The sequence below is a fragment of the Siphateles boraxobius genome, unplaced genomic scaffold (genome assembly GCF_051911475.1).
Source record: "Siphateles boraxobius isolate OS27281-9 unplaced genomic scaffold, OSU_SipBor_1 90, whole genome shotgun sequence".
Classification (NCBI taxonomy): domain Eukaryota; kingdom Metazoa; phylum Chordata; class Actinopteri; order Cypriniformes; family Leuciscidae; genus Siphateles; species Siphateles boraxobius.
In genome coordinates, this window is record NW_027509220.1 from 1,171,508 (window position 1) to 1,197,498 (window position 25,991).

The following is a 25,991-nucleotide window of genomic DNA, read 5'->3' on the forward strand; positions in this document are numbered from 1 at the left end:
AGTTAGTGATGAACACATTGATACTTGTGAACCCGGTCAGACTAACCAGCATAAGAGAGAAAAGAACCTCAACGGGCATAGGCCTGGAGTTAGATGGCCAAGGGCTTGTGAGAAAACTGCATGGGACACGGTAAACACAGATCTATGCTTTGCATTGGAAAGATTAACGGGTACAGTTGAAAAGAAGCTGGATAAATTTGGGGATGTATCATTTACGCATATGGAAGTGAGAGGTTCGGTGTGGAAAAAAGGGAGGAAAAAGTACAAACTACTCCTGCTGTATCTAGACGGCAGCAGAAAATTGAAGGGTTAGTTCAATTCCCGAGAGAAAGGAGACAGCTGAGGAAGCAATGGAAAAAAGCAGAACAAAGTCAGAAGGAGGGACTCAATCTCTTACAAAGGGCCATAAAAGATAAGCTTGCAACATTACGCAGAGCTGAGCGCCTATGGAAACGCTACAAAAAGAAGGAGTGTGCGAGGGCTAATTTCTATAAAGACCCATTCAAATTCATAAAGAAGTTATTCACCAGTGAGAAGAATGGCACTTTAAAAGCATCTAGGGTTGAACTAGAGAGATATTTGGAGCAAACGCATACAGATGCAAAAAGGCATGAGCCTATGTCAATTCCGTCAGATATCCCACCTATCAATCCATCCAAATACCAAATGGAGGTCTGTGCACCTAAGTGGAAAGAGATAGAGCAGGTTGTGAGAAAGGCAAGGGCTTCATCATCTCCAGGGCCTAATGGAGTTCCGTACAGAGTGTACAAGAGTGCTTCAGGAGTGCTACGAATTCTGTGGAAATTGATAAAAGTGGCATGGGAAAAGCAGGTTGTACCTAGAGCATGGCGCCGAGCAGGTGGAGTCTTTATACCTAAAGAAAAAGATGCTACAAGCATCAGTCAGTTTCGTCCTATTTCACTATTAAACGTCGAAGGTAAGATTTTCTTCAGCATTATTGCGCAGAGATTGTCAACCTACCTATTAAAAAATGGCTTCATTGACACTTCAGTTCAAAAAGCGGGCATTCCAGGGTTCTCAGGATGCTTAGAACACATCAATGTTATCTGGCAACGAATTCAATCAGCTAAAAAGGAGAGGAAGGAGCTCCACGTGACATTCCTGGATTTGGCTAATGCAAATGGTTCAGTGCGACATGAGCTTCTTTGGGCAGCATTAGATTTTTTTAGAGTACCAATGTCAATAACAAATTTAGTGAAAGCCTACTTTGGAGATTTGCAATTTAGTTTCTCAACTCCAAAATTCAGCACCGCATGGCAATGCTTAGAGGTTGGAATAATGGCAGGATGCACCATTTCTCCACTGGCTTTTAACATGGCAATGGAAGTAATCATTAGGGAATCAAGATGGGTAGTAGGAGGAGAGCGCTTGGCTTCTGGAATGCGACTACCACCAATCAGAGCATACATGGATGACATGACAACCATGACTACAACAGTAGCCTGCACTAATCGGTTATTGGGTAAGTTAACAGATAATATTTAATGGGCACGATTGCAATTTAAGCCCTCTAAATCAAGGAGCATCTCGATAGTTAAAGGAAAGGTAGTAGATAAAACATTCTTCATTAATGGTGAGGCAATACCAACAGTTTCCGAGAAACCAGTGAAGAGTCTTGGGAGATGGTACGATGGGGATCTAAAGGACACAGTTCGAGTGGGAGAAGTTAGACAACAAGCAGTGGAAGGGTTGAAGAGCATTAACAGCTGTGCTCTACCAGGCAAACTTAAACTCTGGTGCTTTCAGTTTGGTATACTGCCGAGGTTGCTGTGGCCACTGGCTGTGTACAAGGTTTCTTTGACAACAGTGGATAAGCTGGAAGCGTTAATAAGTTCATACATCAGGAAATGGTTGGGAGTTCTACGCTGCCTCAGCAGAGTGGGACTTTATAGTAAAGGAGTATTGCAGCTGCCAGTCTCTGCTTTAACCGAGGACTTTAAGTGTGCCTAGGTCAGACTGGAAATGACTTTAGCAGAGTCACGCGACAAATGTGTAAGGGAGGCAGCCCCTGTGGTAAAAACTGGTAGAAAGTGGTCAGCAAAGAAATCTGTTGTAGAGGCAAAGGCTGTCGCACAGTAAAGAACTTATCTGAAGCAGCAGAAAGGAGCAGCAACTGGCTGTGGTTGAGACGGAAAGATTCTAGCTGGCTGTGTACAGGCCGCCATGCTACGGTTTCGTAGAACTCTTGAAAACTTGAAGAGTCTGTTGGTTTATTTGTATAGGTTGTATAGTATTTACAGTCATTACGTTCCTGTGTATATTGCGTGAGTGACGGGTGGTTGGGAAGATATTATGTTTTGCGGTAGGTGGTATGCCATACGGAACCGTTGCCACTGAAACTGCATATTAACGCACCATTGGGGCTCGACAGACTTAGTCAAATGGGTTGGCGCGTATGGTTGGGTTGCGGAGAGATTGTGAGATTGTGGTTAGGTCTCAGCAGCAGGAGGGATGTAGAGGTCAGTAAGCTGGGCTGAGTTGAGTGGGGGACGGAGGGGGGTGACTCTGGGACGCCAGAGTCACTGTCGAGCCCTCTTGAGGTGTCGTGGGCTAGTCGACGAAACACTGAGGACAGAAGGTGCCCACTTGAAGACCCTAGAGATGTGCCCTACTCAGCTCAATCCAGACGATTGTCATGGGGGGACCGCACTGTGGTTGCAGCCGTTGTGTGTGCTGATGTTAACACTAGACAGAAGGAGATTTACATCACCATATGGAAAGAAGCGTAAATGGATGGAGAAGCATAGGTTACTTTAAAGCTATGTCTTAGTTGGTGCTTATCTTGGCGAAAGCCGAGTACAAATCAGCATGAAGTTTTAACATCTACTCTCGTGTAATGGAAATCATTTGCCTTCTGCAAGCACTTTGTTTGAATCTTTCTCTGTCTATTTATTGTTGTTTGTCCACAAGCATATATATTAGGGCTGTCAGTTAAACGCGTTATTAACGGCGTTAACGCAAACCCATTTTAACGGCGTTAATTTTTTTATCGCGCGATTAACGGTCTTTTTGGCCTAGCAAACTTTGTAGTTTTTTTCACATGCTTTTGCAATAGGACGCGGCATGGACGTTTTGAAAGCGCAAGCGGATCTAGCTAGACCGGAAACAAAACAACAGGCACGCCGCACACACTTGTTTGGGCTTGCGAGCCGGATGCGCGAGCGCGAATCTCTCTGCTCGCGCGTGGAATATAATGTGCCGAGCACGAATCTCTCTGCTCGAGTCGCGCGCTCTCAGATACACGCTGCTCTTGTTAGAATTTTCTCTGGGCTCGCTCAGACAATATGTGCCTGCACTTAAAACGTGTTCAGTGCAATCGCGAATCTCTCCTCTTCCCCAGCTAACAATTTTAGGTTATAAGAACGTTTTCATAACGTTCCCATTAAGTTATAAAAACGTTATTTCTGAATGTTATAGGAACGTTCAAAACATCCAGTTTTGAGTGGATGACGAGCGCGAGACACCGAAATGGATGCCAATAAGATTCTGAATGGAACGTTTACTTTTTAAAAGTTGCCAAATGGTTCCATTGACGAGACCAAAGTGATCTGTGTGTTTTGTCGTTGTGAACTGAGCTATCCTCATCGCAGCACGTCCAGTCTGAAAGACCACTTGATGATGGCCAAACACACACACACACACACACACACACACACACACACACACACACACACACACACACACACACACACACACACACACACACACACACACACAGCTGATGCGAATTCTCCGCCCCCTCGTCAATATCAGGACCTCGTCAGTATTTCTTTCACCCTTTTATTGATGGACAGTGTTACATTGTGTGAGAGATTATTTGCTCCAAGTAAGAATGTTTTAGTGTGAAATTGAACACAATATATGCCAATGTTGTTTTCAATAAAAAACATTTGCACAAAGCAAGCCGATCCACTTTTCCATGTTGATAAGACCATTAAAATGAGAAAAAATAATGGGACAAAAAGAAATCAAGAGACATTTAGAATAGATAAAAATGTGCGATTAAATGCGATTAATCGTGAGTTAACTATGACATTAATGCGATTAATCGCGATTAAATATTTTAATCGTTTGACAGCACTAATATATATATATACTCTAGACAGGAGTATAATGGCGAGCAAACAGCTTTGGATTGTGTGTTCGTCCCTGCCCTCGCTTCATTACGAGTGGGGACACACGCGATTCATTTGTTGTTTGTTTGGGAGTAGAGCGTGCACCGTTAGCTCCAAGGGGGCTGACGGTGTTCATTCATAAATTCCCCACGTTTAACATATGTAGGCTACTATCGACAATTTTTAGCTCTGCTCCTGTTGGCTTTCTTCTAAGGTAAGAAAGTCAATAAAGATTCTTTGGCTCGGATCTCGCGTTTGCCGAGGCAGCGCATAGATTATGGGTCTGCATATCTGCAATAATAATCTAGTGGCTCATCTCGCGTTTGCTGTGGCAACGATTATAGGTCCGCAGTGTAGGCTATGCGCAGGGAATTGAGCAGACGGGAATTTCCCTTTATGTTATGATTGTGTGCAAACTAATTGTGTATTCTTTATTGTTGGAGATTATAATATGCAAATTCAGCCTGTCAATAAGACCATATATTCTTGTCTGGTTGTTCTGCTTGCATTTAATTTTGATTAAATTAAATGTTAGAAGAGTATTTACCATTTAATTTAATCAAAACGGTCTAGGTGAAAGGCTGAATATAGTGTATTACACTGTATAGACCGTTGCTACTTGTCTGGTTGATATTTGGCTGCATTTTATTTGAGAAAATTAAATATGTACTCATCTGATCTCTTTGAGGAGTAAATGTCTGTATTAATATACTATTCAGCTTTTTCATCCAGACCGTGTTTACTTGTTTGGTTGATATTTGGCGGCATTTAATTTGTGAGAAAATTAAATATGTAGGCCTAGTCATCTTATCTTTGAGGAGTTATAAGTCTATATTAATACACTATATTCAGCCTTTCACCTAGACTGTTTCTACTTGTCTGGTTGATATTTGGCTGAATTTAATTTGTTTCGTGGTGGACCCCGAGCAGGCTCTGGTTATGGAGCAAGAAGTACAGAGTCTTCTGCGAAAGGAGGCTATAGAAAGGGTTCCTCCTCCCAGTAGAGTGTCAGGGGGTTACAGCCATTACTTCATTGTTCCAAAGAAGGATCGAGGCTTACATTCAAACAGATTGTGTCACAGATTCAGTCCGAGGACTGGTTTGTCACTATAGATTGAAGGACGCGTCCTTCCATGTAAATATCCGTCCTCATCACAGGAAGTCCCTGAGGTTTGCTTACGGGGGCGAGTGTACCGCGGCGAAGTGTACCGCGGCGATGCCAACGTGCCTTAGTCATGTGGAAGAAACCTTGGTTCTTCACCCAAGGCCCAGTGTTGGGGGCTTCTTGTCGTCGCGTAATGCTAACGACAGATGCTTCCTTCACAGGTTGGGGGTGATCATGAGTGATCGCTCGGTGCAAGGTCTGTGGCAGGACCATCTACTTTCTTAGCACATAGGTCTGAGGTCACAAATTGTGGAAACTTCGGGCTTGGCCTCTGAGGGGGCCCAGCTCATAAGTTCAGCTCATAACTGAGGTTGTTGAGACCATCCTCCACTCCAGAGCTCCTCCACGAGGAAACGGCCTTAGCTGCTTACCACGTCCCTTTAAGTGGTGTTACCTTGGGGAGACACCCTCTAGTAACGTTTCCTTCATGGCACTGTGAGGCGTCAGACCAAGATACAAGGAGTATGGTTGCTTCTAAAACATTATTGTCAGGAGTTTCCCTCCAATCTGTTTGTGATGTGCAGGAGGTTGCCTCGCCGCACACATTAGTGAGGTTTTTGGCCTTGACTTCGGCTCCTCTCCCGGGGCGCAGGTGCTTTCGTCTTGTTGTGCACAAATATTTCACACGGACAGGCGTCGTGGGTATAGTGTTCCCACAGCATCTTGAGTTCCCTTCAAAGGGAACGTCTCAGGCTACGACTGTAACCCTCGTTCCCTGAAGAGGGAACGAGACGCTGCATCCCCCTGCCATACTCCCTGCATGCCTGTGATCGACTTGCTTTGGCTGTTCAGAAGCTAGCGCGGTCTGTTTTCAGGGGTGCTCTATAGCTTCCTGGTCTATGACGTCACATGATGTCCGTCACGCCATTGGACTGATTTCAAAGGTGCTTCATGATGCAATCACGAAGGGGCATTCCCACAGCGTCTCGACGCAGCGTCTCGTTCCCTCTTCAGGGATCCAGGGTTACAGTCGTAACTGTATGGCCTTTATGGCCTTATTTCAGTGACTAAAATATTTAGTTTTTTCACAAACCATGCATAAACTTAATTTTCTCAAACTCTAGAGTTTGTGCTGAATACAGTGTAATCAGAATTTAGCCATGAAAATGTCACAAGTAACAGAAATAAGTACAAATGTCAGAGCATGTAAAATGCCCAGAAAACCCCTCAGACCCCAGATGGTTAAAGAGCTGTGCAGAAACAAATGCCCACAAACCTCAATGAACTGAAGCAACGCTGTAAAGAAGAGCGGGTCAAAACTCCCCCACAGACTGACACTGTCATACAGAAAATGATTCCTTAAATGTATTACTGCTTAAAGTGACTCTACAAGCAATTGAATCACAGGGTGTACTTTGTTTTTCACCCAAGGTGAAATTTTGGCTTTATTTTTGTTAAATAAACAATGACACAGTGTGATATGTCATGTGTGGTTGCTCATCTGAGGCAGTATTTACCTCATTTTAAGACCTGCTAACGACCAGATGATTTTTTTTACACGTTCTAATAAGTAAAAACCATACAAATCTAAAGGATGTCTTTTATTTTTCACATTACTGTATATAAACACACTTGTACAGTAGCTGATCTTCATACAACTTCATTAAAGTCACTGAACTGAGCAGTTTGCATTACAAAAGCAAACTATTTCCAAAGGCCACAAAAGCAGCTTTAGGTGCTTAATTAAATCCTAAAGAGGGTCTCGTGAGCCGTTACACGTCACTTTTTACACGTAGACAAACCAATAACCAGACAAATGCAGTAAAAGCTTGAAAGTCAACCTTTATTAATACTGTGAAAAAAGTAAACTTTATGAGCCTTTCAATAGATGCATCAGTATTGTTGTTAATACACTTATTACATCATAACACAATATAATTGTGATTTATAATTCTGGTATCAACTTTTTTCTGTGGAATAGTACAGATCACAATGTTTCAAATGATTGCCACAAGCAAATAAAACAAAAATCCAAACAAAAGCACAAACCTATAGCATCATACTGCAGTTGTCGGCATCAATAGCTTCGGTTTGGACTGCATTATACCTAATATGAATAACCGATGAGGGTGAGGTGAAAGTTTTAGCTTGTTCACAGCTGAACAATGTTTTAATTTTAATGACAAAGAGGGGAAAACAAAATTCATGCACCAATCTTTTCATTAAAACAAAAGTATAAACAGTGCTACTGTATCATACTTGAATGACGTAAAAAAAAAAAAAAGTAATTAAAAAACAATGAAACACACAGAAGGCACTGGCTGTTATCTGAGGCAAAGTGATTTTTTTTCCATTTTAATATTTTTTGGTTTCATGCACAGTGTCCTGCTTGTAACAGAGGACACCTTGTCATATTCAAGTACCTTCCTTCAGGCATGGGGGTAATAAATTAAATGCTGTGAACTGCCCTGCAGTTGCAATATGTTTGACGATGAAATGCAAAGGAAACATGATGAATATTAACATACGTACAGTACAGCTGCGGAATACAGAAAACATGACAAGAACTGACCTGACTTTGCATTCGCTTAGAGCTTAAACCTTTACAATGAACAAACTTGAAACCTGCCAAGAACATGCCCGATCATAAGAAAACACAGGAAAAAAGGAAAATGTATTTGTTTGCTTAGAGAAAAAGAAGCCTGTCTTTAGGACCATTTAGGATGCCACCCTATTCTCATTACTGTAATGAAAAAAATAATAATAAAATAAAATAAATAAAAATACTCTATATTATAATGATAAATTATTTTAATTTTATTTAGTGTTTATATATTTTTTTAATATTTGTTGTGCTTCCTTTAATTTATGCTGATATAAATATAAAGCAAATATTACATATTTCTTAAATTTATTACATAGAAAATATAGTGCCTCGCACACCTGAATCATTAGGTGTGTCCAATATAAACTAATATAAACTGAAACTTGGATCATTGCTAATAAAATTTACTAATGATGCAAGTTTGAGTTTTTTTGCTGGATTCATTTTTTTTTTTTTTACTACGCAACATTACATAACTGTATATTGTACTACGATGCTGATAATCTAATGAAGATCACCACTGGAAATAATGTCAAAATTTTTTTTTATTATTAATTTACAAAAAACTAATCTTGATGCATTATGGTAATGAGAATTGTGGGGTGATATATGCTTAATTGTGATGAAAATAATGTTACAATGCAAAAAAATCTTAATGGTAGAGCTGCACGATTATGGATAAAGAGATCACGATTCTGAACAGACAATTAAACAAAATAACATGTAATTTCCTAGAGGTTCTGACTAATGATAATTGCTGCAGTCTATTTAAAATATTTAATAAAAAAAATGGGTTGAATGAATGATTCAATGACTCACTCATAAATACTTCACTTGTTTCATTACTGGATGATTTTTTTTTTCAATTCAATGACAAATACATTTTTTTAACTGTCATTTGTCGCCACCTACTGGTGTAACAATGTAATCAATACAATCGTTATTTGAAGCGTCAAGTTACTTTCAAAAGGTGTTTTGTTTTATTTGAATCACATCCGTAGACATCAGTGTTTATATATCCCAGTTCTTCTGTGATAATTTGAATTACTTTATCACAGAAATAATGATACAGTGTGGTTTAAAAGCTGATCTCTCAGTGGCAGCATGAACACAGATTTGAATCTTCTTTTGTCAAAGCTTTAATATTTGTTACGTTTTAATATACTTTTCGTCATTTAGGAATGAGATCGTGTTGGTGTTTGAATCGAGATCACAATCTCGTACATTAATCATGCAGCTCTGCTTAATGGTCCTTAAAATAGGTTTCGTTTTCTTTACGCAAAAAAATAAAAAAAATTTTTTTCATTTTGGGTTGAAATGTGACCTGTGGCCAGTTGCATAAACTTAGCCACTATAAGACTGTCTTAAGACCAACTAGCAGTTTTCCAAGGAGTTATCAATCTATTCTTCAGATTCAGATTAGTCTTAAAGAAAAAAAATGAGATGACTAACATGTAAGACGACGTCTAAGAAGTAGCATTTGATGCAACCGGCCACAGGACATGTTTTCATGAGATTCACCCAGATAAAGATCTGGAATAGAGTTGAAAACATACTTGTATCCAACTTTTGCACCTTCAAGAATCAGTCAAAATTCCAGCAACCGAGTGATTTGAGACAAATCCTGCACACCAGTTTTACCTAAACCAAAGATCGTGTGACATACTAATGCCGGGTTCAGACTACACAATATTTTTTGTTCTGTTACGATAGTCACTGCGTCTGATAACTAAGACTTTGCAGTCAGTGACGGGAAGCACACGTTCAATCATCGTTTGCCGTCTTTAACGATGTGAGTGATGTCATCAAGAAGGCGGGACTAGTGATTTACTTCTCAAGAGCGTAAACAAACAAGGACTGTGGAGGACCAAAAAAATGTCAACATTTCATTTAAAGTCTTTCTGTCAGGACGTTGCGGACTCGGCATCAGTTCTCGTCCAATATTGGAGATGAAACGATTGATTCTCACGTTCCGGCAGCCATTTTTGTATAGCAATCACCACAACACCCGTTCATTAAATGGATTGTGCCAAAAATCGGGCTGATATTGTGTAGTCTGAACCAGGAATATGACATTAATTGCGATACTACAGTAAAAGAAATGCCTTTACACATTCATCACTTGCATTCATCCTACTTTTTGACAGGCTATGATATTTCCCTTTGGCCACATTGACTCTTCGTACAGGGTCAGAGACTCACCTGAGAGAACCTGCAACTCAACAACTGTAAAATCCGTGACTCAACATAAAAAAATCAAATAAAAACTAATTAAATGTAGAGGCACAGGATGCTGTACAATATAACATAGCATCTAATACTGGTTATTTTGGACATTTTTGGCATGATACGGAAAGCTCATAGGATTCATATGTGCTTTAAACCACTTTGGCTTGATGGGAATAATTACGATGATTCGTCCAGCCTCAATAAAAAGAAGCCCTTCAGTCATTCTAAAGCTAAAAACGGTCCCTTTTAATCTGAAAACTCAGTAGTTGAATTTTTTTGTCACGACTTTTTGCTTTTCTTACTTTTTTTTTTTTGCTGTCCAGCAACAAACTACACACCACATCCTAATCGAACCTGACTGATAAATACCACGTGCGTTTTTTGGCAAGAGGAGCATTTAGTTTGGCTGTAGGGATGAATTGCACTGGAGGCTGGATCTTTCTCTCATGGTCTGCCGTCGAGGCTGGGTGGGGCCCGTGACGGAGGGGGACAGGGGGGTCCGGGTGGGATTCGGGCGGGTGGGGGACCCGGTGGAGATTGGGTTAGGGGTGGTCCTCTCGGAGGAGGGCTGTTGGGAGGAGAGGACACTGGACTGGGAACCGGCTGATAGTCTGGTGGAGGTGGAGGTGGGCTTTGAGCTCGTGGAGGAGCTTTAGCTGCCGCTGCCGCCTCCTCCTTCACTCGTGTAAAGTTGATACATCGACCCTGAGGAGAGAACAACAAGAGAAACAACGTGAGGTAATCTGCTCTGTTGAAGGTGGACACTTTCCAATACGCAAGCATTGCTTCGTCCTATTTTCCAGAATGACACCCAGAGTCGTTCTTGCTTTGGCTCACAAGATCTCACAAGCTAGCTGAAGCGCTGTGAAAACCACAGATGAAATCACCCACAGTTGTAAATTATGCATCATGGAAAGTCCTCTATAACCCCAAAGAAAAAAAGAAAGAAGAAAAAACGCCTGTACTTCACAAAAAAAAAAAAAGCTTTTAAAAAAAAATCTAAATATATATTTAATATGCTTTACATATGATTCAACATAAAATCCGAATTATTATCATTTACTAAAAAAAACTAAACTATTAAAAACATTTCTGTTAAATGAAATTAAGCTGAAATAAATAAAATATAAATATTAGTTGAAAATCTATAAAAGTGAATTCAATATATCAGTAAAACTATTTAATATTTGCCTATTTACGTTCTTAATAAATATTCCAAATCTTACTGTGCACAAATCAATAGTTCACCTTATATATATTTTTAAATTCTTGACATTATTTATAACGTATTATATTTAAATTATATTTAACATAATAATAAAAAATAACATAATCAGAATAGAGAACTTTTAATTTAGCTGTTTACTGTCTTTTTCTTTCATAATGTGATGTATAGTATTATATTTACGATCTACCTACCTATATTTAATATTAATTTCATATAGAATATGATAAATAGGATAACTGAAATCAAAGATTAAATCAAAACTTTAGTAATAAATATTCCTGGTCCTATTGGGCATTATTCATAACTAATTAAGTTTCATAATGTGATGGATTTATATTTATTATATAACATATGAAAAGAATATTATATGTATATTTAGATGGATTTATTTTCTTTTCATATATACTATAATTAATTAAATTAAAATCAAACATGAAAACAATCAAACTATATTGATTCACTTAATATTTCTGGTCTTACTGTACATGATTCAATCTGCTTTTAAGCAACAAAAAAAAATCAATTTTTGATTTACTTATTTACTTTAATAATTATTTCTGGTCTTATTGTGTATGCATCTTATGTGCATGTTATTCAAAAGGAGAAAAAATAAATTTTTATTTTCTTTTCTTTTTGGTTGACATCATCAAGCTGTTATTTATAACCCATCTCCTCCAACCACCAGTCATATAGTCACCAGTCCTTTTCAACATCCGATCAGTTCCTGATGGATGAACTCAACTGTTCTGTTTCATTATACGTCACATTATGAAAGTAAAATGAGTTGACCTTAACGTCAAATCTCATTTAAGGCTGCATAATGACAGGTGAAGTAGGTGTTTTGAAGGATGTTTGTTGTAATAGTCCTTCCCTCATGGCAAAGCAACAAATATGCCAGAGGAAAACGACCTCCTCACACAACTGCAATTATAGCTGGGTCATAAAGCAGTCTGAAGTCAGTCTCAAGACCGTGTCGTAGATGTTTGATGTGGCCGTTTTATACATGACCTCATCCTCAAACCTCCACCAGAGTGAGGGTGTAAAGTGAGTGCTGTGCAAAACCGAAAGGCAAACTTCAAGATTTCACGTCAGAGCTGCTGGGACAGCCAATGGAAAGCTGATCCCTGTGCATTATGGGATTGAAGACAGGCATGAGGAAGAGAGCTTAACCAGGGCACAAATGAGAAAAACAGACCGAGGAGAGATAATGATACACTATAGACGTCAGACAAACATATGCACACACATACTCCAAAACGAACCAAAAGAATTCAATCTAAACAGCATTAAACCTTGTTTCCACACTAGGTAAAGCCAAAACCTGAGGCAAGCACAGAAAGTTGAAAAGTGACAGGAATATGCTTGTTTAAGAAAGACAAATTGCATGAATCAAGAGGGCGAAACTCGTAAAAGCATTGCCATGACCTTGTTTTCAACTTATGGCGGTGGTGCGAGTTCTTCATCCACTGCAGGATACATTTTATGTCCTCTTAATGCAATTGTAGACAGGAAATGATGCCCGTTTCATTTGTTTTCCTTAGTCCGAAAGAACGAGAGAGAAAAGAGTCAGTCTGGGCATTTTTCAGCCCTCTCGTCACAAACCGCAGAGCAGCGGATTGACCCAGGCCATTACAGGATGAGGAGGTGAAACCATTCCTCTGCATCATGCAACCGTTCACTCCAGGCTATTAAAACAGTTGGTTCAAAAACTTGACTTGATGGCTGCTCTGTCAAGTCCTCGTCGTCGGTTAGAAACCTGGGTGTGCTCTTTGATAGCAATCTTTCATTTGAAAGTCACGGGAATAGTATCTGTAAAACTGCATTTTTCCATCTAAAAAATACATCTAAATTACGTAATATGCTCAATGACAAATGCAGAACTGTTAGTCCATGCGTTCAACACATCAAGGTTAGATTATTGTAATGCTCCACTGGGTGGTTGCCCTGCACGCTTAATAAACAAACTACAGCTAGTTCAAAACGCAGCCGCTAGAGTTCTTACCAGAACCAGGAAGTATGACCATATTAGCCCGGTTCTGTCAACACTGCATTGGCTCCCTATTAAACATCGTATAAATTTTAAAATATTGCTGATTACTTACAAAGCACTAAATGGTTTGGCTCCCCAGTACTTGAGCGAGCTCTTAACACATTATAGTCCTTCACGTCTATTACGATCTCAAAGTTCTGGCCAGTTGATAATACCTAGAATATCAAAATCGACTGCTGGAGGTAGATCCTTTTCCTATTTAGCACCAAAACTTTGGAACAATCTTCCTAACATTGTCCGGGAAGCAGACACAGTCTGTCAGTTCAAATCTAGACTAAAAACACATCTCTTTGACCTAGCATACCCATAACACATTATAGACTTCTATAATTCAATATTAGGCTGCATAGATTAGGTCAGCCGGAACCGGGAACACTTCCCATAAATCCTGATGTACTTTGTACATCATAAGAAGGATTGTGTCTACGCTAATATTTGTCTCTCTGTTTATCCCGAGGTTTACCGCAGTCCGCCGGATCCAGGCCGTATCCGGATCTAATTAAGGACCTGCGTCTGGACACGACGACAACGCAGTCCTGAAGTGTCACTAGTCTCTCCCCTGTGAAGGCCTCCTTCCCTTTACCTCTGTACTGATAAAATGTTGTAGGGATAATTGTGATTCACGTGGCTCCACGGAAGCGATAAAAAATTCTCAGAGCCACCAGGAACTGTTTTATGCAAATGAGCGGTCGGATCACATTAAAGGTTTTCTGTTAGAACGGTGTCGTGTTAGCGGCCCCTAAGCTAATAACTAATGATCGTTGCGACGGAAGTCGATCAATCAAAAATAACTTTAACTGGACAATAACAATCTGGACAATCACAGTAAAGCTGCTTTGAAACAGTCCATATTGTTAAAAGCGCTATATAAATGAAGGTGACTGACTGACTGACAAGAACTATTGTATGCACAGAATATCAATCGGTCAACTTGTCTCAGTTCCTCTAGAGCTTGTAAACGATGTCATGTAACTTTACATTTACCTCAGAAAAGACAGTCATGATGGTAACATTTACCGACCCGTGATGTAAAACAAAAAAACGTCTACGGTTACGTATGTAACCCTCTTTCCCTGAGTAGGGAACGGAGACGTTACGTCGGATGACGACGAATGGGGTTTCGCTTAGAAAGCCTATCAACTTCGAGTATTACAAAACGAGCCAATGGCAAGGAAATGCCATGGGTCTGCGGAATTTGCATGGCGTAACTCCGCCCCACCTCGTGGGTATAAAAGGAGGAAGCCGGCAGCAAGCAGATATGTTTCTTCGCTGAGGAGCCAAGACTGAGCTCAGGCGATCCCCGCGGTACAGCGGAAAGTGGCAGGCAGACGTAACGTCTCCGTTCCCTACTCAGGGAACGAGGGTTACATACGTAACCGTAGACGTTCCCTTTCGTTGTCACTCCGAGTTACGTCGGATGACGACGAATGGGGTTACCAGTCTAATCACGCCAACTTCTCAGCTGTCTTCCAGTGCCCTGCGTAAATCGAGATCCCTGTCAGCCTGGACAAAGGACTCCATATATCACAGGAATACCAAGGTACACTGGGAAGCATATCCCAAGCTTAGGGGAAGTATGCAATTAATGCCAGCCCGGAGGGGGGGGGACTTAGAGAATACACATATGACCCGAAGGAAGCATATGGAAAACACTGGGGTGTCCAGCCGCAGGTGGAATATTTCAACCCCAGGGGTGGCAAGGTGGCTTGCCAAGGGAAAGACACACGCTCAGAGAGGCTTACAGTGGAAATACACATGTGGGGGTCGCTCAGAGGAGGGACCATGCACACGGGAGGCACCTAGCCAACGCACAGGCAATAGACACTGGCGCCGACGTCAGGAGTGCTGGAGGAGCTCAGGGCTTTCGGAGAAGCTCACCTGAGGAAAGTATCGCACGTATCCAGTCCGTGGAGTGGAATGGCGAGCAAGCGAAGACACCTGAGCGGGTCCGGTACTAGCTGGTTGAAGCGAGTACACGAGAGGACACAGGCTCCACTCGGAGATTATAGAATCTGGCGAATGTGTTAGGTGTCGCCCAGCCTGCAGCTCTGCAGATGTCTGTTAGCGAGGCGCCATGCGCTAGAGCCCAAGAGGACGCCACACTCCGGGTGGAGTGGGCAGTCACACCAAGGGGGCACGGTCGACCTTGCTGCTGGTAAGCCAAAGCAATGGTGTCCACTATCCAGTGAGACAACCTTTGCTTGGAGAGAGCCTTTCCCTACAGCTTCCCACCATAACAGACAAAGAGCTGGTCTGAGGTCCTGAAACACTGCGTTCTGTCTACATAGGCGCGGAGAGCGCGTACTGGACAGAGCAGTGCCAAGGCTGGGTTTGCCTCCTCCGAGGGCAGCGCTTGCAGGTTCACCACCTGGTCCCGAAAGGGAGTGGTAGGAACCTTGGGCACATATCCAGGCCGGGGTCTCAGGATCACGTGAGAGGAAGCCGGCCCAAATTCCAGGCACGCTTCGTCAACGGAGAATGCGTGCATGTCCCCAACCCTCTTGATGGAGGCCAGTGCAACCAGGAGCGCTGTCTTCATAGACAGGAACTTAAGCTCGACTGATTGCAGGGGCTCAAAGGGAGCACTCTTCAGGGCAGTTAGAACCACTGAGAGGTCCCAAGAGGGAACGAGAGGAGGACGAGGAGGATTTAGTCTCCTCGCTCCTCTCAGGAACCTGATGACCAGGTCGTGCTTCCCCACCGACTTACCTTCGATGAGGTCATGATGTGCGGCAATGGCGGCAACATAGACCTTCAGGGTGGAGGGAGACAGCCTTCGCTCCAGCCCCTGTTGAAGGAAGGAAAGCACAACACTGATCGAGCATCTCCGGGGGTCTTCTCGGTGAGAAGAGCACCAGTTGACGAAGAGGTTCCACTTCAACGTATAGACGTGTCTCGTGGACGACGCTCTAGCGGAAGTGATGGTAGCCACCACCGTTGGTGGTAGGGTACTCAAACCTGCCTCGTCCCATCCAGGAGCCACACGTGGAGGTTCCAAAGATCGGGACGAGGGTGCCATAGGGTGCCCCGTCCCTGAGAAAGAAGGTTCTTCCTCAGAGGGATCGGCCAGGGAGGTGCTGTCGCGAGGAGTACTAGTTCGGGGAACCAGGTCCGGATGGGCCAGTAAGGGGCAACCGGAATGACCTGCTCCTCGTCCTCCCTGACCTTGCGCAAAGTGTGCGCAAGAAGGCTCACTGGGGGAAACGCATACTTGCGGCCCTGCGGCCAGCTGTGCGCCAGAGCATCCGTGCCGAGCGTGCCCTCGGTCAGGGAATAGAACTGGGCGCAATGGGTCGAGTCGTGAGAGGCAAACAGATCTATCTGCGCGTCCCCGAACTGGTCCCAAATCAGCTGAACCGACTGGGGATGGAGTCGCCATTCTCCAGGGAGGGGCTGAAGCCGTGAGAGCTCGTCGGCTGCACAGTTCAGCGCTCCGGGAATGAAGATGGCTCGAAGCGACCTCAGATGCTTCTGACTCCATAGGAGGAGGTGGCGAGCGAGTTGTGACATACGGCGGTAGCGTAGACCACCTTGATGGTTGATGTACGCTACAGTGGCGGTATTGTCTGAACGGACTAGTACGTGTTGACCCCTGAGCAACGCCAGGAAGCGGTGCAGGGCAAGGCGTACTGCCAACAACTCGAGGCAATTGACATGCCACAGCCGCTGGGGTCCTGTCCAGGAGCCCGCAGCAGCATGTCCATTGCACATGGCGCCCCAGCCCGTGGTGGAGGCATCTGTTGAGACAACAACATGCCGGGAAGCTCGTGCCAGGGGGACACCGGCCCTGAGAAAACCGAGGTTCGCCCACGGGGTGAAGAACTGACGGCAGGTCGGAGTAACTGGTACTCGGAACGTGCCGTGTTGCCATGCCCACCTCGGGACTCGGTCGCGAAGCCAAAGCTGAAGCGGTCTCATATGAAGCAATCCGAGCGGCGTGACCGCGGCTGCAGATGCCATATGCTCCAGGAGCCTCTGAAAAAGTTTCAGTGGAACCGCACTCTTGCCCTCGAATTGTCTTAGGCAAGTCAGCAGTGACTGCGCGCGCTCGGTTCTCGGTTCTGGTTCTTTCACCGGACCTCATCTCGGCTGGAGGGACAGTCTCGATTGCACCCTTCGCCAGCAGGGTGGCAATCTCTGCTCTCATGATAGGGGCATTGCCACCGACCAAAGTGGAGCGGACTCCCCTGAAGCGGGGAGGAGATGTGCGAACTGAATCGCATAGCCGAGCCTGACGGTACGCGCGATCCAGTGGGACAGACGGGGAAGCTCTAGCCAGGCTCCCAGGAACTGAACCAACGGGATCATGCGAGCCACAGGCGTCCCCCCGGAGGGGCAGCGAAGCGGAGTAACTGGCCCAGATGTGGACGGCATAGCGGCCCGGAGAGGGGGCACAGTTAGCAACCGCGCCCTGGCAGAGGGGGCCAGGGGAGGACCAGGCTGGTCGTCCCGCGGGGGCCTGCTCTGCCAGGGGTCTGGCGACAGAGGGGGACAGGGGCGAAGCGGTCCGTGGACGGCACGCCGTGTCAACCGCCTCTGGGACAGAGGGGGGCGAGGAGAGCACGGCTTGTGGGCGGCGCTCTGTGTCGCCCGAGAACTCTGTGAGCTCAGGGAAGAGGGGATTGTTTCTGACTTTAACCACATTAGGGTGCTGCCCACCCGTGGGTGAGCAGCGGGGAGTGGAGAACAAAAGATTCTCCCCCGGCCCTCCACCGGGGGAAGGAGTGGTCCTGCTACCACCTCCTGCGAAACAACCATCATCCCTGAGCAGCCCGTCTCAGGAGCGCCGCTTGGCCCGGCGTTTAGCGGGGGGCGGGGCAGGAGAGGGCTGTGGCGCCTTCTTACGGCTTCCTCCGCGACCGGCCCTGGGTGGAGGCTGCTGCGTGGTCCGGGCGGGAGGGGCGGGAGCCGCAGGAGGGCGCCCTCGGCGGGAAACAGGTCGAGGCGTCTGCCCGGCCGGCAAGGTGGAGGCAGCAGCGGGCCGGCGGGGCAGAATGTGTCTGATGGCCTCGGTCTGTTTCTGGGCAGTTGAAAATTGTTGGGCAAAGTCTTCAACTGCACCGCCGAAGAGGCCGGCCTGGGACAAGGGGGCGTTAAGCAGACGGGTCCGCTCAGCGTCCCGCATGTCAGCCAGGTTCAGCCACAGATGTCGCTCCTGGACCACAGCTGTGGACATCACCAAACCCAGGGAGCGCGCGGTAACCTTCGTCGCCCGGAGAGCAAGGTCGGTCGCGGCGCGCAGCTCATCAAAGAGCCCTGGGTTTGTCCTACCCTCGTGCATGTCTCTGAGCATCTGGGCCTGGTAGACCTGCAGAGTGGCCATAGCATGCAGTGAAGCAGCCGCCTGTCCCGCCGCTCTGTAAGACTTCGCCACCAGGGTCGACGAAAATCTACAGGCTTTGGATGGGTGCTTAGGCTCGCCCCGAGAAGAAGCACTCTGAGGACATAGTTGCATGGCAACAGAGCGTTCAACCGGGGGAAGCCCAGTGTACCCACGGGCAGCTGCCTCATCGAGGGGAGGAAAGGCGGATGAGACCAGCGAGCGGTCCCGAGAAGACAGGGGGGTCTTCCAGGACTTCGAGATCTCATCATGCACATCCGGGAAGAAAGGTATTGGGGTTTGCCGAGGACGAGGGTCGGCGGCCTTACCCAAAAACCAATCGTCCAGCCGCGAGCGCTCAGGACAGGGTGGAGGCCTCCACTCAAGTCTGATGCTCGCGGCTGCCCGGGAAAGCATGGCCGTCATCTCCGGATCAGACTCGAGCACAGCCGTATGCACACCGGAAGGTGGCAGCTGTGACGAGCCCTCACTTCCAGAAGAGTCAAACCCGCCTAGTGATGCTGCAACAGACATGGCATCTTCCTCTGTAGCTTCAACTGAAGCACGCGGGCCACCAGAGGGTAGACCCGCGGGAATCAGCAGTTCACTAGCGGGCACCGTCATTGAAGAGGGGGGCTGGGGTCGCGGACACATAGTCGGCGCCTTGTTCCAGACCGTAACCCTCAGGTCACCCTGGCCACCAGCCGCAGGACGGGGGGTGGATGAGGGGACTCTCACTCTTGCGAGTTCACGGAGTCTCGACCGTAATGACGCGATGGTCATGTTCCCACAGAGAGAACATGAGTCATCCACGAGCGCTGCTCTAGCATGATCAATGCCCAAACATACTATGCAACGCTCGTGCCCATCAGAGTCCGATACCAATCTGCCGCAACCAGAAGTACACGGGCGAGACATCTTTAAAAAGACGTGCCACGTGTAAGCTCTTTTAGTGAGAGAAAACTCAAGTGTTGAAGCACCCGGGGAGAAACGCACCGACTGGCAGACCACTGCAACAGATCAGCAGGAAGCACGCTCTCGCCGTAGATCGCCGTCACACCAACACTCGAGGTACTCGTTTGTAAAGCTGACAATTCAGAGATGGCTTGTGGAGAGAAGAATACACTTGGCTCCGAAGCGAAAACATATCTGCTTGCTGCCGGCTTCCTCCTTTTATACCCACGAGGTGGGGCGGAGTTACGCCATGCAAATTCCGCAGACCCATGGCATTTCCTTGCCATTGGCTCGTTTTGTAATACTCGAAGTTGATAGGCTTTCTAAGCGAAACCCCATTCGTCGTCATCCGACGTAACTCGGAGTGACAACGAAAGGGAACTCATGTGACTGCCTTATCGGGCGATGTTATTGGATAACTGGACTATCCAGCGGACCCAGTGCATCGTACAGCATCTCAAATGTTGGTTTGGTGGTTCTGGGCCAAAGTCTGTCCTCAGAATTATTTGGTTTAACATGATTTTGTTCCCAAACACCAGCATCCAAACACACAATATTTTTTATTGTGTTTCGTATGCGCGCTCTGAAATACAAGTCATTTACGAAGGAGGAAAAAAGAGCCACAGCTCACAGCTACTTCCATTTTTTTACAGATATTTTGCGCCAATTTCCCAGGAAGTGGCGATTTTGTTCTCTTGAACACTCGGGATGCAAACGCTGCTTTATTAGCAAATGTTTTATGCGATATTCCAATTTTACACACAAGTTAAACTCGCAACTTTGGATGGAAACACGGTATCTTGGGATAATGTTTTCTCGTTTTTGTCTTCAATAACTCTTTCCCCATCAGCGTTTAAAAAAAAAAAGTAGCCAGGCATAGCCAGTGTGCCAATGCCCCCCCCCCCCCCCCCCAAAAAAAATAGTTGTATGAATATCTGAACATGAACAAAAGAAAGAACAGAGCCTCTGCTTTTAAACAAAGACCTGTTTTATTCTAGCTTCATGCATTCCTTTTTTTATCAACACAAACACATTTTGAGCAAAAAGCTGAGAAGATGATGTTTTGTCAAAGACTACATCTGGATGGGATTCAGAATGATGATCAAATCACAGATGGAGTACATCGAGTCCATCAACACATTCAAAGCTTCACAGTCTTACAGCTCGTCCTGGTCGACAGTTCATTTACTAACAGGCAGTTTTGATTTATACTGTATGCTGTTTAATGTTGTGTTGCGTCCTTGGACGTTTATAGTGTTTTGGGGTGTGTTTTGTGTTTCTATCTTTTGTCTCTCTTTCTTTCACTTTCACATGCCGTCGCTGATTGGCTGTTTTGCCTGTCAGTCATTCGTAATGAGTTGAGTGGGTGTGGCTTGTGAGGCGTCATCCTGATGCTTGACAACTGGAGAAGCCCCACTTCAGGAACACATTACTGCCAGCAAGAGAAAAACTTGTTGTTTTGACTTTGCCCTGTGATGTGTTTTGTTTCTCTTTGCTTGATTTAGTTTTGTTAAGTGTTTTGCCTGTCGTGTAATCTTGATCCTTGTTTTGAGTGTCCAAAAAGGCGAGGGGATAGGTAAGACCGTCACGTGACATACATCTACACATACATCTGATTTTTTGTTTATGTACACTAGGTTAGGGATTTGTGCCACCCTCTGTATTTTTGTTTTCGTTAGTTAGAGTAGTTTAGTTTGTTTAGTAGTTTAGAGACTTTTTCTTTGATCTTTCTTTTTTTTGTTCAGGATTAGATTGAAATGGTTTAGTTATTTCCTTTTTGATTGTTACTTTTGTTTGTTTGGCACTATCCAATTTTCCCCTTTGTTCCTACCGTTTTGCTTCACATGTAAAATATTAATTACTTTACCTTTATTAAATTAAGTTCACTTGATTTTGTCGTGTCTCTCCTGTTTCTCATTTCATTCACTGCTCAATGGTGACGGGTGTCTGAACTGGCTTAATGTTCCCCTTCTAAAAATTCCTAGATGGCTGAGAGCCAAAGAAGGGTCGTAACAGTTGTTAATCGCGTTATTTTACATATGCATCTGCATACATATGATATCGCTTGTTTCTGCTTTTCTTCGCCTGTGTTTTGATCCTGAGATTCTGTACTCTTTCAGAAGATGTGTAATAGTGCCACCTACCTTATAACAGTGAAAACACAAAGCTGACAATTTTTCAATCAATAACAGGGAAGCGTCTCATAAATTATGGAAATTTCCGTTAATGGTGGGGAAAGAGTTAATAATAAACAGTCCATTTAAATAAACATTTTTTCCATTTTGAATACAAAAATTAGAATACAAACTATTCAAAGGTACACAATGCAACCAATGACCATCTTGATAGCTAGCTTGAAAAAATTACTTTTTTGATAAATATATGCACTATATTATATTTTCATTATATTTGTACTTAACCTGTTCTTGTATGTTTGAATAAATCCATCATGAAAACAAGCTATGACAGCCACCATATATATAAAAAAACCAAAATTGGCGTAGAAGACATTAATATCATTAAAAATGTATTACTCAATTTTTAATTAATTAAATTATTCAATTAAATTTTATATATTTTAACATTATTTTCTTACGTGTAATTTAAATGTTTATGTATAACTTATAGGGTTCTCTGTAAAAAGTGAATTGAATCGAGATTGGAATTAAATCGAATCACAAGCTTGTGAATCAAAATCGAAAAGAATCATGAAATGTGTCTCAATACCCAGCTCTAGTTTTTTCCACATGGTTTCACTAGCACCTGAAGACAGTTAATCTCAGCAGGATGAAAACGTCTGTGTGAAAGATGCATTAAGTCTAAATCACGGCGATCCAACAGAGCCGATAACCTGCAATTTGACATTAAAAAGTCAAACCATGTGGCTGCTCTGCATATGCGAGCGTCGGGCCTTTAAAGTGCAGACTATCTGTCTGGAAAGTGCCAACATTTGTGTTTCATTTCATTTTTATAGCTACTGATTTGATGCAGGTGGCAAGCTGTGCCTATGATGTGTCTTGGCACCCATCAGGCCTCTCTGATGGGTCGTTTCTGGCCTGGGTCGACAAATGAAAGGTAAGGAAACGTCTGGCCAAGGCGAAGAGGAATGAGTCAAATAACCCACAGGACAAGGATTTATGAGGTCCAAACGCCTTGAAAGCTTTTGGTCGAGACTGGTCAGACTGTTTGTTGTTGAAGGAGTGTGTTTTGACATCATCGTTATGAAAGAAAGATAATGCTAAGCCAAGACACTTTGATCATCTAGACCAGGTTACTCACATGATCTCCTGGTTGTGGCCTCATAAGTGACACTTGATCATATCCACGGCGGAAAAGAGCCAAGATCGCATCAAGTTTACCCTGAACAGGAGAAACGGGCTGTTAAAAACACTGGAGCTAATAAAGCTTACAGCATGCTTTGAACAGAAACAAAAATAAACAATAATGAGGATGACGAAGCATCTTTACCCTAATGGGAGAATACCACTTCCTGTCTTGAGCTTGCTTCCTGTTGTCTGATTTCCTGGGCTTGGGTTCAAAGGGTTCGAACTCCTGCTCAGGCATCTTTATAACAGCGTTTTTGGGTTTTTCCAGCTTCGCTCCCTCCTCAGTGGAGCCCTTCCCCCCCCAGCGAACCTGGACCAGGACAAACAGTAGATCATTTCTTCTCAAACTTGTTACAGATTTTCAGCAAATGCAAAAATCGTTTTATTTTAAAAATTTGCTTTGTTTCACTTCTAGGTCACTTTTAGAAACTTGTATTATTATATAATTATATATTATTTTATTTATTTATAATTAGTATTATCTTCTTAATTATTTACACTACTTGGCAAAGTTTGCAATAATTAAAATTTTCTAATGTTTTTGAATGAAGTCTTCTGCTCACCAAGTTTGCATTTATTTGATCGAAAATACAATAAAAACAGTAATATTGTGAAATATTATTATTATTCAAAATACCTGTTTTTGTCTGTGAATACATACTAAACTGTAATTTATTCCTGTGATCAAAGCTGAATTTTCAGCATCATTACTCCAGGCTTCAGTGTCACATGATCCTTCAGAAATCATTCTAATATGATGATTTGTTGCTCAAGAAACATTTATGGTTACTATGTTGAAAACAGCTGTGCAGCCTGCTTCATATTTTTGTGAAAACTTTTCAGTTTGCAACCACATTAAAATCTATAATAACTATATACAGGGCCTAAAATTAACACAGAGTTTTACTTTTATTTGGCGACTATATTTAATCTCGGCAGTTGGCCGGTAATATTTTTATGAATTCTAACAATGCAATGTTGTGAGAACATAAACGTAAACAAACATGAATGACTCTCGGGACAGTTGACGGGCCACTACTGCATCGTCACGAAAGTTTAAGCCTTGCCAATTTTACTATTCAAGCTCATGAAGACGCGAAAGGGAGCTCGATTCGTTACTCGCGTTACTAAGCGCACGTCCAGAAATCCATGCAAATACTGAATTGACCTATGGCTAAGCCACGCCCCCAAACGCTCTCCTTCACGTCTTTTTGCGCTAGAGCAGGCATTCAAACAAAATTGTCAAAATCCCGGTCTTGGCAAATAGCCTTGTAAACATGGTCAGTTATGTCTTAACTGAATGAAAACAGTTGAGAAATAAAACGCAAACGTAACAATATATTCATTGGATCCATGCATTAGCTCTTAAAGTGACAGCAGCCTCATATTCCTGCTGCTGTCTGTGTTTTAATGCTAATCAAACAACAAAAGATAAAGAACAATCACTCACTTCTCTAGACTGAGTAACCTTTGTAACTTTAATAAGGATTAAGGCCCGTTCACACCAAGAATGATAATTATAAAGATAACAATATTAGCGTCCACACTTTAAAATCCTCAAGCTCGTTACAGCAGGATTGATTCTGATTGGCTGTCAATTTTTTTTATCATTAATCATCTGGATAAAACCGTTCTGAAAGTGATTCCAACAATATTGTTTCTCTGTGCTGTTATCGTTATATCTGTGGTGGGACTGTGAACTCTGCTATTCTTTAATATTGAGAATGATTTTTAGAACTATATCTTTATTGTTATCTTTATAGTTATTGTCCTTGGTGTGAAAGGGCCTTTAATCTATGTTGCATGGCTGGTAAAAATATATATTTATGGCCGGTAAATTTTAATAGTCATCAGCCTAAGGCAGGTGTGGCAAAAAAATATTTTTAGGCCCATCTGATATAATCTTTAAAACAATTATTCTTCCAAAAACTACACTTTCTTTAGTAAAGTTTAAAGCTTCCTATGAATGTGTTAATAATCACAAGATACATTTTTCTCAGATTACGTTTCCTCTTTTGAGGAAGCCCACCTCCATTCGTTTAATTCCTCCAACCCCTCGACCGCCATAATATGATGCGTCTACTGTGGGCCATTTCTTCTTTGGCATGCCGTCCTCATCATCTGACTCCTGAAGAGGAAAAACATGTTACGTACATGAGCACGAGAGGTACGAAACATCTGCTCACAGGAATAAACCAGAGCTTTTTTTCACATGTTGATGTTGTTATACTCACAGTCATCTGATGTTTTTCATTAAAGTCTCTTCATGAATCTCACACTAAGAAAATTCAGTTCCTTGTGCTAACCCTGCTGTGGCTTAGATGTTGACATGGGTTTTGCTACCGAATACAGATTATGAGACAAGGCCAATTTACATCCATTTAAATATACTTTGAAACTGTAGCTTTCCGGGAGACAAGCTACTTATTATTTATAGCAGTTAAACCACAGTGACATATTTGAAAACATAGTTATACTATGTTGCTAGCTATGCAAATATACTAACAACTAACTAAGAAGCTTTTTATATAAAGCCTCATTACTGTTAAAAATAAATATATTATAAATATGTGTAAAATATTTGTATAATCTTCAAAGTAGTTACAAAGTACTTTCTATGAAGTACTAACTATGGCTGTCAACAGAATAAAACAGTTTGGATTAATCTCATGTTTTCAGATCAAGAATAAAACACTAGGGGCTTTTGCACCGGATAGTTATAGGAACTTACTTATAGGAAATATTCACCAGGGTGATTCCCCGAGAACTAATGGTTCCTAGGAACGTTTTCCTGGTTGCATTCGCACCGTAACTAGGAACTGTGAAGTGACGTAAGCCACACTTGACCTCTGTGTAACAGTCCTGTCTAATACGTTATTAGAAAGAACTGTTATACATAGAAAGTAGACAGTAATGAAAAGTTATTAGCGTATGGCAGAAATACATAGTCATGATTGGCTTGGTCCCCCCAATGTTGGATTTTCTCCTAAGCGTAAAGGTTAAGAGCTCCATCTATCACTGTTAGTTAGTTTCTGGAG

At 43.2% G+C, this 25,991-nt stretch overlaps 1 protein-coding gene across 2 annotated transcripts in view; it reads right to left on the reverse strand.

The window, feature by feature from the left end:
- Positions 1-7,066: 7,066 nt before the first annotated feature.
- The window catches only part of antxr1c (ANTXR cell adhesion molecule 1c), a 45,940-nt gene continuing 27,015 nt past the window's right edge, over positions 7,067-25,991 (reverse strand). Inside the window, exons 15-19 of one of the 2 annotated variants that reach the window (XR_013201258.1) lie at positions 24,983-25,081; positions 23,096-23,263; positions 22,907-22,987; positions 9,705-10,780; positions 7,067-9,170 (exon numbers count right to left, since the gene is read on the reverse strand). Coding sequence is in view for 1 of the 2 variants with exons in the window: in XM_077224622.1 (XP_077080737.1) it covers positions 10,520-10,780; positions 22,907-22,987; positions 23,096-23,263; positions 24,983-25,081 (609 nt within the window). In the remaining variant the exon portion in view is untranslated. Of the gene's footprint in view, positions 10,781-22,906; positions 22,988-23,095; positions 23,264-24,982; positions 25,082-25,991 lie in introns of both variants that reach the window. The other variant, XM_077224622.1, reaches the window with a different exon arrangement.